The following is a 12,146-nucleotide window of genomic DNA, read 5'->3' on the forward strand; positions in this document are numbered from 1 at the left end:
GCCAAGCTCGGCGAACAGATCAACAGCCACCTGATCAATTACCAACATTAACAAGTGGTTGATCAGTGTGGGACGATGCCTGTGGTACAGAGGAAGATTTCAGTCCAATTGAGTAAAAAGCTGGTGTAGGGTGAACGAGGTGACAGAACACACTACTTTGAAAGCTCAACACCAGTTTCGCCAGTCTTGGGGTTCATTAATTGGGCACAACCTCCCAGCTTACATCAAACTTGTGTCCTACCAAATTGTATGCAATCGGCAAAATACACCGGCTAAGGAACGCTACCAGTAGCGGTGTTTTTTTCGGAAGACAACGTCTCTTACAGGGAGGGATGGGAGGTTGCTGAGATCGTCCTGCTAATTTTTATCTGGATTCATCGTCACTGATACGACTTGAGGACGCAGACGCGTCTCTTCGATCCGCCTGTAAGGCCAACTAGGGTTCGTTGCTGTAACCTATACTGGATGAAGGAACCAGGAATGGTCGTACGACTACCATCCGACGAAGGAGGATAACGCGTTCTTGGAGCATACTGGCTTCGTATTTGATTGGTGGAATAGTTGTGGAGTAATCTAAGCAGACCCTGCTTAGCTGCTCAAGGGGTTTGTCCAAAAGCATTCGCTTAATCCGAAAACAACGGTTGCGTCGTTTGGACGTTGCTGTCGCGTCAAAAAAGTGATATGCAACGACAGCCAGCCCGGAGCCTGACAATCGACAGACCAGCTAGCGTGAGTCTTCAGCAGACAGAATAGTGTGCATCCAATTTGATACCACACTACATCGTCATCAGAGACAGCCACATCAGTGTTGACACTAATACTTTACTGTCAAACAACCATAAGGCTTAATTGTGTTTCAAGCTTTAGAATGAAAGGAAGAGAAAAGAATAGGTGAGGGAGGGGACCTGCTGATAGCCTATCGCAAGCATTCCAAGTCAGACAACCTGGAAAGAAACTGACATCACGAGCGCCACTGATGTCGATCAGCCGCCATTTACTGCAATGTCTCCAGCCAATCGTAAGCGGGGTCACGGGGACCCTATTTTGGAAGGCGTACAACACCCAAACTCTTCACACCCTTCTGCCAAGTCACACGTTGTCCATCTCGCCACTCTGATGGAGGCAGGGAGAACAAGACTTGTTTCAGTGGACGGCATACGTAGCACATGGCCGAACCACCGCAGTTGATGGCGCAGGATGTTTTGCGCGATTGAAGTGCCCGCTGCACAACCGAATACCTGTTTTCTAATTATCAGGTTGCGAATTCGTTAACGCCATCGGACACCAGCAACTTGTCTGAGGCATCGGTGGTCAAAGACCTGAAGACGCCTCACATCACCTGTCCGCATATGCCATGTTTCGCACTCACACAACAACACGGCGGTCACTGTAGCTTGGTACACCTCTGACATCACAACTGACGCAAATTCGCAGACATGATTCTATCCTTTCAGATTCGTGCACTGACGTCACCAGATGCACTTTCACCAGAGCTAATAAGATCACACCTTGAGAGATTCACGGTTCGAAACTTGGTGCCTTTTTTTGGCACCGGCTGTCGGCAATTCACCCAGCAGATAGAATTGACCAGTTGTTCAGTGAGGGGGTCAGCACGATTGCGAGGTCCGGACCGTCAGCTTTCTCAAGCTTCATTTGTTCGAGTAAAATACATCGTCTAAAGGTAGCAGCAGTGGGGCGAGTTAGGTCCTCACTAAAACTCGATACAGAACTCCCATGCAACCAGCTCAATTCGGTTTAGAGCTCGGCTTATCAGAATAAGGCTATTAGTAGACTGGCATATATTGGAGAGGAGGGTACGTCAAGTGACTGACCTGTGGCCTCGCTGCTGGCTAAGATTCGTGTGTCTGTATCTGATAGGGCATCCATCGTTCTCTCGAGTAGACGTTCCTGGAAAGAAAAGAGCAGGTGTAGTTCACGACCAACTCTAAAAAATGGCAATTGATGACTGGACTACATCGTTTGACCAAAAAAAAGAAAACAACCTGACTTATTAAAACTCAGCGTGAAGGCAGATTTGTTGAAACAAACAGTTAGCCTGACTCAATTGAGGAGCTACGAAGTCATGGTGCAAAGATTGTTCACAGTAGATCTCTCTGAAGCAGGACCAAAGTCGATCGGCTGCTCCAAGGCTACGAAAGGCCCGTACCGAGATTCACAGACGTGAGTCGATTCGACGCGAGAGTGCTTCCTGTCGATCCACGTGAAGCTGATTCAGCTTGTTATCGGTACGCCAACTCTAAATGCTACGGTTTGAGTCTTAAAGGACAACCGGGAGAAATTTATGGTCACAGATACGTTGGATACAATGGTTTACGTCTTCTCCAAAGTTGTCAGGTCTTAGCGGAAGAGTTCCACTAGCTGCGAAGATGATGCATCAGGGTCTCGTCTATGGAGGCCTCGTTGCAAAGTTAGAACTGAACAGGAATCCCGCTAGGAGCAACAACTCAATTCTTGTGGGGTCTTTTCCACATGTGGTCCCCGGGTCCAAAGGATCATGGATGCATATTCACACTCGACCACGAACTTTGTTTCTTTCCTCACGTTACTTACGATTTCGGCAGAATGTTGGTGAATGCTTGCGCGACGTACTAGTGTGGACTAAAGAATCGTTGCAGGAAACTGGACCGAACAATCGGTGAACGCGTAGTTTAGGAGGTTTGATCGATTATACTAGCTAACAGTGACGATGTCTACTTGTACGTTGACTAAAAGTTTCCCAGCAAACAGACCTACTGCCACCTGATCGATAGCCAATTAACCCAACCGAGTGAAGCCATGGAAATCAACAGAAAGGACCGGATTGATCGATTGGAGGAAGATGCGCACAACCGAAACAGTAATCGCGCCGGACAACAAGTACATTTGGTCCTTCTGTTACAACCGCTTGCTTGACGTAATAATAAAAATAATTGTTCAGCGGTAACACCCTTCCGGTGCCTAACTGCCATGCCACCCGGAGAAAGCACGAGGGCTGGGATACTGGCAGGTCGCCCAAGCCTAGACAGGAGAAGTCGAGAGGCAGAGGTCGGGTTCGAACCACGGACCTTCCGGTCAGTAAATTCGCACTGCGATCTAACGGGCCATCTCGCTTGCTTGACGTACGTTTATCCCATCTCTTCCTAATCTTAGTCCTGTTCAGTGCCGTACACAGTGGGTCAGGTGAGAGTCGTTGTGACTGAAACAAGCAAACTGGATTGATTACGTGTGCAGAACTCCATTGGGCATCAGTTCAACTCACAGTGTGCGCTACCACTGGATCGATAACGGAAACAAAGCGGGATACCTATCCACCGTAGCGTGCATCTAGTTAGGATGACTGGCAACTTTGCGTTTAGCAACAGACCTAATGCGTAGCCAATGACAGACGTGGTCTGACGGACCGTGACATAGTTCAATCTAGCAACATTTCGCAGCCAAAAATGGTTCCAGGGTTTCGGAGACGTTCCAAGGTTTTCCTGATTACTTCACCAATGAAGAGAATGGACACGACTATCTCTAGGAAACCTCTTGGAGAACCCCTTACACATTCTCTCAAGCGCCATCGCTTGATGTGGTACACACAGCACCCTCTCGACCGGTTTTTTGCCTGTCATTCTCGCGCCCTCTTGTTGATTCCTGAACTGGCATAGCTCGGTATGTCCAAAGAGAAACTGTAGAAGAGTATTCGCACAGAAAATCAAATTTAGCCTGAAGATCGTACCTGATTCCGTGACCCATTGACCTATCCCTCATCCAACCCCCCTTCCTTTGATTTCTATTTCTCCAAAGTGTATGTAGCCCCGATCTTAACCTTTTCCACGTGATTTCTGCTACCATATAAATTTGTGATGTATTAGCCAGGAGGAACAATCACAGAAAACAAGCTCTGTTCGCTACCTTCTTCGTTCTCATGATCGTACAGTTATACAATGAATGACACAGGCATCGATGAACTAATCCGGTGCGTTTGTTCGGCTCTTTACGAGGAGAAAAAAATCACTGGTCATTCACAAATTTCAGGTTTTGTCGAACGAAAACAACAATAGTGACAGTCTTACTTCAATGTAGTTAGCCAACAGCGTGGGACTCAATTCTGCTTCGAGCACTGCCGAATTGGTCGGATGCTCGTAACAAAACGCGATAAGTGTGGGATAGAGTATGTCGGTCAGTGGTCTTTGACTGAAATAGTCAAACGGTAGGGCGACGAGGCGTTGCAGGAGTGTGGGAGGAGGACCGGTTTGCAAACTGGTCTGATTGTCAAAATTGAGCGCACACACGTGACCCGCACAAAGTATGGCCTCGTGGAGCACGGCATCTGTGAGTTGTTGGGACGGTAACATGTGGTCCAGACTGTAAATGGGGAAAATAGAGTACACCGGACAGGTAGAAAGGTGAAGCGAATTCATTCAGAGAGCTTCGGTCAACAATCGGTCCACGCTGTTTGCCAACCCTCTCTGAGTTCGAACCCCACCCTCGATTTTCGACTGTTCTTAGTCGATGTTTGTTTACTCAGCTCGGCAGCTATGCTCCGAAATAGTATCACAGCAGAATGATCACTCACTAGTGCAAAATTTATAACTGAAAACAGTGCGTATGATGTTTGGTCTTGCCTGAGAAAAATCAGGTTCGCCTTGGTGCTGTTTTCCGCGAAACCGTTAGTGTACGTGAGAGGAAGTTGATTGCTCTGGTTCACTTTTGTGAACCGATTGATTTCTGCTGGGATTGGCTGGAAGGACAAAACAACTCCGGATCACGGCTATCGTCATCCAGAACGCTCTGGTGGTTACACACTGTCTGCTTAGCTTGGCTACATTTTGCCACATCGTATACTACAATACTCAAGGTGTGATAACCGTTCGTCGACCACGATACTAGGTCATTCTTCGAAATACACTCATTTACAAACCAATTTGCTTTCGCAGGAGACTAACCTGGAATACAGCTGATTCCCTCTCGTTTTTAAGCAACTGAACGTATTGCACCAGGCCGCCTTAGGTTTCAATCGGTATGATACTCAAAAAGGGCGAAACCGGTCGTAAGCTGTCGAAGAGTTTTCAGCAACCTTATGAGTAGAGTATCACGTCTATACATGTGTCGCGATACCTCAAATACCGTATCCAGTGAAACATGAGGCGGCCTGGTGCAGCACATTCAGTTGCTCAAAAACATGAGAAACGGGAGATTTAGCTGGGCTTCAGGTGAGTCTCCCTTGAAAACCGAATTGCTATGCAAATAAGCGCATTTCACTAATTTCGTACAATATGGTTCCAAGTAGAACATAAGGTTGACGGAAACTCGGGGACTGCGCCTACCTGATAAGCCCCAAGAATGGCGAAACCTGTCGTGGGCTGTCGACGAATTTTCAGCAACCTTATGAGTAGTGCATTACAAATATATATGTATCGCGATATTTCGAATATCGTAGCGACTGAAACATAAGGCGGCCTGGTGCAGCACACTCAGTTGCCTGGAAACATCACAAACGGGAGATTCAGTTGGGTTCCAGGTGAGTCCCTCGAAAAACCAAGTTAGTTTGCAAATGAGTGTATTTCACTAACCTATCAGCTATATTAAGCAGGTCGGTGTAATACTTTCAGAATGTATCTATGAGTTGACTCCTTCTTAACATCGTTTTTCAGAAAAGAGCTTTAGAGCATCGTGTTTCAGTGGCAAACCGCAACGCACGAAAGACCGTTTTTGAACGGTATTCGATGATCTTTCACAAAAGGGCGACGGAGCATCAATATGGTTCCCGTACAGACTTAGTCGTTGAATGACTGAGATAAGAACCGACGTTTCAATCCATTTCACACATCCCAGCTAGTAGGGGTTTCTTTATCAAACCTCAACTGGATGTAGCGTGTAGAAATATATAATTTAGTTCCCACCAAAGAAAATAAGCATTCAGTGGCTAGCTGCGCGGGTGGGGGGCTGAGTTACCACTAGGTTATCCAAGCCTAGATAGGCACAGTCAACATGCAGAGATTGGGTTCAAACCAAGGACTTGCGGTCAGTAAGTTCACGCCTCGACCACTGAGCGATACTGAACTCAATCTAACATATAGTAAAGTAATTTGAAAAGAACAACCGACCAGTCAGCAACGATATCGTCATTTCAGGAGGATGTACCTTTTAGCCCAGTAATAACAATACCGACGCTTACTTGGTGACCGGCTTTACGGTGCTCGGCTGCGATTCGGGAGTAACGTTTTCGTTTGCCCAATCTGGAAGTCCGTACAGATCGATGCCCGATTTTGCAGTGTTGGATGCAGCACGTGCAACTGCTGCCCTGGCTCCACTGGGGATAAGCTCCCGAAGATCTTCCGTATCGTCCACACGACGTCGAGAAGGAGTAGTAGAGGCGGACAATTTTGATTCGGCAGTAACCTTGCGCTTTCTAGGGACTTTGGCATCAACCTCCAACCCCGAGGGCACATTTACTGTGTTTGAGGATGACTCACACAAACAGCGCGTCAGCAGGGCCAGTAGAATATGTCGAATGAGCAACGAAGTGAGTTCTCCACTGACTATGGTCTGCAACGGAAGGTGTACAGAAGGCTGAGCGTTTTTCGTGGTTGACATTCCTGGCTAGAGGCCTCGTTTTAATGGGATTTTGAGGGAATAACTTTTGGTTATGTGCCGAGAACGGGTCCCCACCCCCGCTTAAGTCATCCCGAGTGACCTTCAGAATGTGTATAGGTGAACATATTAGATATCTTCATAAGAGAAACTACTCACAAGGTTGCTGAAAACTCTTCGACAGCCCACCACCGGTTTCGCCCTTCTTCGGGCTCATCAGGTAGGCGCAGTCCCCGAGTTTCCGTCAACCTTGCGTTCTACTTGAACCCAAATTGGACTGTTTTCGAGAAACACACTGATTTGCAAATCGATTTGGTTCTCACGGGAGACTCAACTGAATCTCGCGTTTATGATATTTCACAACTGAATGTGCTGCACACAGGCCGCCTCATGTTCCAGTTGGCACGATATTCGAGATATCGCAGTATATTTTCCTAAAGGAAACTACTCACTACTCTCGTGGTCCTGAAAACGGAACATTCTCGCGCGCGTGAAGCACGATAGATTTCGCACAGCACCTATTCAGTTCGTCTGTCTGGTTTGACCCATACATCGAAATCTTTGCTTATCAAACTGCAGAGTGGAGTCGGACAAGTTGAGAATTGCAAAGCAGCGGTTAGACACGAGTGTTCACTTCCGCTTCGTGATTATTGATTTAATTCTGTAGAGGTTACTTGTAAGGAGGGCGATGAGAACTCTCCAATGGTCCGCTACTATCGACCAAAACAGGAGATAAGACTGGAGGGAACTCAGGGACTAAGCATACCTGGTTAGTCTCGATATCAACCGGAACATGGTGCGGTATTTGTGTGCCACATGCGGTTGTGGAATCTCACGAACCGGAGGTACATTGGAGTGCCCTGTTAACATCACCGTAATCTCCAAGTGAGTGTATAGCTTCCGCTTTTCGACAGGAATTGAACTAGACGGTGTTATTCTCGACAGAGCCTCTCACATGACGCTCGGTCCATATCAGTTCGATATGGAGACCCGACATAACCTGGTCTCTGCGGCCTCAGGTAAAAGCAACCGAAAGCCTACATGAGTCATTTTGGTCAGCGAGTTGAGGTGATCCCGATTTGGTTGATGACATGTTGGGTCTACCAAACAGTCATGGCAATCGTATAAAAAGCGATCAGAACAACTATCGTAGCTGTCAAATGAGCTAAAAGGTTACAAGAATCTCTTCGAACCGATGTCGTTCCAATAAGACAACTGAATAGTCCATATTCGGTGACAAAAGACGCCTCGTCGTGAGGCAGGATTGCTGTATTGACTGTCAAATACGTGAAGAAACTGATAACGGTGAGAGCTTGTACATACAACTCCCAAAGGCAGTATTTCGAAAAACGCTACCTGAGGTCGTAACCAGTTGGACAGATTTCCGTTTATCTAGATCTGTGGATCCAACTGAACAGTATTACACCTACGCGAATTCGGACACCAGGCTGTGTGACACTATTTCGATAACGGCTACCTGAGGTCGTAACCATTTTGGACAAATTTTTAGATCTGTGGAAAGTGGACAGTATTACGCCTACGCGAATTCGGACACCAGGCTGTGTGAACTCCTGGACACGCGGCGAAAAACACACCCGGCGTACCTGGAGAGCAGGACGGTTGACCATGGCAAAGGAGTTTATCAGCCGCAAGGCTTGCAATGCAATCTGACCAACTGCTGGGTTGCGGAACGCGCTTTGTTCGGCCGAGGTTTTCGTGTCAGCTGAGCTGCCAAGTTTGGATTTCCTGTCAGCGGACCGGGCAGATCCTGCGCGGGGCGAAAAAACAAACAAACCGGGTTTAGGACAAGAATACGGGGCCATCGACAATGCAATGAACAATTTATCACGCCTCGGGCAGTTTAGAAAACAAGGACCAAGATGTCGCTGATGTTCAAACAGAATGGGGGAATCGTGCTGATAGGCAACTCGAGGTCTTCTCATCGCAACTCACAAGCCGATAAAACAAGTGAGGAATTTCAGCAACATCAGCTACATGCAGATCGAAGCATACATATGAATTGAATCAAACCGTTCTGTGCAAGTATGTCTATATGTCGAACTGGTTACGCCTCAGCGCTATCGAGGGACAAAACATTGAACGGCGCCCACGGTGTGTCACAATCAGGTGTTCCGTTATCAGCAACGGTGGACAGTCGCCATACAAGGCGGCTGTGAGAACCAAGAAGACTTAATTGCTGACTGAGAGCTCATCCAGTGCATGCAGCTATTCTGTGTTGAAAAGCTAAGAACCGCTGAGTACCAGTGTAGCGGCGATACTACTGATGGGGGAGGCATGCGAGTAGTATGGTTTCCTCTTGTGAATTCGCTTTGCGTCTCTTGAAAAGTGGTATTTATTACGGAATTTGTGGAGTCGCTTTGTAGCATTTGCTTGGATTTGAGCAACAGTCAATGAATACCCAGAAAAGTTCAGGAAGACGCGTTCAAAGAAAGTTTTTGTAAACATGATGCATATGAGAGTTTTGCTTCCCTGCCCATTAGTTCTGTAACTGTCAGTTGGCATTTTCTAATAAATAACTCCGCAGTGAAGGCCTACTTCCTTTCATCAGTATTCGCTCGCCCATATACAGTTCATGCTGATTCGTGCTCAATGGATTCCCCAGACGCGAATACCTAGAATGAAGACCCATGAAAGTGCAGTGGGATAAATCGGCTGCACAGTAGATTAGTGGACTCATTCCAGTTGAGACTTGAGTAATCTAACAGAGTGAAGTGACGTGGTCGATAAGGAACGATCTAGTTAGAGTGGGCTATGCACTTGACAATGTGTCTAGGTATTGGTAGCTCTGATGGGCTGAAAGGTTGTTGATGAGCTGCGAGTTGGTTCGGTATATGTGCTGGTTGTGCGGCAGGTACTTCAGTCCAGCGACATCCGCGGCGGTGGCTCGACGCTTTGTAACGCATGGCGAAGCAGCGTCTACCGAGACGAGTCTCGTTCTCGGACAACGTATGATTCGGCAGAAGGATGTGAAAGAGATGACGAAGACTTTGGGTGTTGTTGACGCAGCACATCTTCCAGGATGAAGCCCTCGCGACTGCTGATGAGTAGCGTCCGAACTGGCAGTTTGTTTCCAGATTGTCTGATTGACCGTTTTCATCGGTCCATAGGATGTAATGAATGTGTTATGGGGACTGCGTAATAGAGATGGAACACCTGGACAGAATAGTAACACTCATAAACAATTTCGTGGGTTTACCTGGGGTAGTTGGTTTGCCGGAAACTTTCCGCTGTTCGTTTTTACCGCCACTAGTGTCCATCATTCCTGGTTGTGTCGGTCGTGAACTGGGATCCAACAACAGACCGTACAGAAGAGGAATGAGGCCAAACATCTCTGTGTCGATAACGGTCTCGAGCAGTTTTGTAGAGTCCGCTGTAATTGGGGTTGTCGAATCCGCAGTGGTGGCTTGGTAACTACAGGTCGACGATCCCATCACAGTATCGCGGGACGAAGCGCTCGTGCTGGTTAGTGCAGGTGCGAATGGCCATAAGAGGTTGTAAGATTATACGTGAAAAACTCAAATAAAGGTTGAACAAGCCAACTATGGTGCCTACAAATGGAGCATAACGTATCACCGAACTTGGGAATCTGGAGAAATGGGGACACACATATCTACAGATCAACGCAGGGAAAGGACTGCTAATTCTACCAAACGGATATCCGCCATATCAATTCGGTGCCAGTTCAATTGGTAGGATATCTCCGAAAACCAGAAAGCCCCTGGAAACCTCCCAAAGACGTAAGGCATAATATCCTGTTTTAGATTCATCGTCTCGGTTGTCTGGATGGATGTACTACATACTATACTATACCAATGTATAGTATTAATGTGATGTACCATATACTATACTATACTAATGTATTGGGTACTACATACTATACTATGCTACACTAATTTACTATATACTATACTATGCTACACTATTCTAATGTACTATATACTATACTATATACCACACTATATATAAAGATGATATCATGATATACTAAAGACCCCAAAACGCTTCAGTTAGGCACTGTACAAACTCAAGCAAAGAAGACCTACCCACGAACACAGACATTGTTTCCACGTGGAGACGACGATGTGGGAGGCGTCGAGGCATCCGTTGCGCGACTTGCACTCGATACCGAATAAGTGCTTGTTTCGTCGACAGATAACTGAACAGCCGAGACATGAACAACCGACGACCCTGTAGTACTCGATACTTCAGACTGCTGGTGCGTCGCAGTATGGACAGTCTGAGTTGAACGCGCTTTCGTCGGGCAGGCAGATGGAATACAACCCAACAGGCGAACCAGACAAGTTAGGAGCGCAATGGTAGCCAGAGTGATCTGTTGTGATTGTTCTATAAACTGATTCGGTCCATTCTTACCCGGACTACCGATGCGTAAGAGCCAATTGGCTTGGCGGGGGCTGGACAACCGGGCTGCCAGCAGGTCAACCAGACCGCTGCTTACAATATAGCCGAGAAGATCCTGCGGAGAGGAATGGTTGAGTGCATGAAATCCTAGGATCAATGGGAATAGTCATTGAGAAAAGACCCTTTGGAAAGTATTTTGACTAGAGACACAACTGCGGCAACGTGGAATAACAGTCACCTCCAAGCCTGTAAACACGTTGAGAACTCTCAGGAGGGAATCGAACGGAAGACTGAATTCAAGGGAGAAGACGAACACGGTCTACCATCTTCAATATCAGGACTGCGATGAACACTAAGTTGGCGAGACTGGGAGAAAGCTTGCCACCAGAATACACGAACACAAGCTTGCCAGCAGAAGACATGACCCAGTGTTACTCGTTTCAATCCACAAAGACAGGGAAGAATACCAGTTCAACTAGGGTCAAGTTCAAATACTTGCTCATGCAAGAACAAAACGGAGGCGGAATTTGCTGAGGCGTGGTACTCTACACAAAAATCGATCCACAAAGACAGAATACCAGTTCAACTAGGGTCAAGTTCAAATACTTGCTCATGCAAGAACAAAACGGAGGCGGAATTTGCTGAGGCGTGGCGTGGTACACAAAAATCGATCAACAAACAGATCGATATCAGCCGTGAGGAATTAAAGAATTACACAGTTACGGGATTCTGAACGATACGGGAAATCAAACAACCTAACGGCAGGCAACAGACCAACTGAGTTAAAGGTTACCAAAATTAGGAGGCTATTCAATCAGCCAGTCATGTGGGATGAAATCAGACCAATCAAAATGGAGACAGAAAACTGCCGATTTGGTGGTGTCAAACGAACCAACTAAATACGAAGGAACGAGATCATAACACAAATGAGATTCTAGGCTGGCCAACCAAATTACGCGAAAACCACCACGGGACCAACTGAACTCGTGTGCCGTATAAGCAAACGGGGAGAATGTACCCACTCAGCCCCGCACTGACGATGTCACCTCGATTGGTGATTGAAACTGCTCGATTAATAGATTAACGTTTTTGAAAAGAACAAGCTCACCCATTAATTATTGGATGGATACTGAGTTCTCTGGGTATGAAAATGCATCAACGAGTCATCGATTTCGAAAACACAAGAC

At 46.8% G+C, this 12,146-nt stretch overlaps 1 protein-coding gene across 1 annotated transcript in view; it reads right to left on the reverse strand.

Moving 5' to 3' along the window:
* Positions 1 to 12,146, reverse strand: part of T265_13829 (hypothetical protein) — a gene marked incomplete at both ends in the record, with an annotated part of 66,741 nt that overhangs the window by 2,887 nt on the left and 51,708 nt on the right. Inside the window, 6 exons of the mRNA XM_009170745.1 lie at positions 1,833 to 1,908; positions 4,059 to 4,350; positions 6,164 to 6,534; positions 8,184 to 8,347; positions 9,797 to 10,059; positions 10,644 to 11,074. Coding sequence (XP_009169009.1) covers positions 1,833 to 1,908; positions 4,059 to 4,350; positions 6,164 to 6,534; positions 8,184 to 8,347; positions 9,797 to 10,059; positions 10,644 to 11,074 — 1,597 coding nt within the window. The remainder of the gene's footprint in view (positions 1 to 1,832; positions 1,909 to 4,058; positions 4,351 to 6,163; positions 6,535 to 8,183; positions 8,348 to 9,796; positions 10,060 to 10,643; positions 11,075 to 12,146) is intronic.

This window comes from Opisthorchis viverrini (assembly GCF_000715545.1).
Source record: "Opisthorchis viverrini unplaced genomic scaffold opera_v5_111, whole genome shotgun sequence".
NCBI lineage: Eukaryota > Metazoa > Platyhelminthes > Trematoda > Opisthorchiida > Opisthorchiidae > Opisthorchis > Opisthorchis viverrini.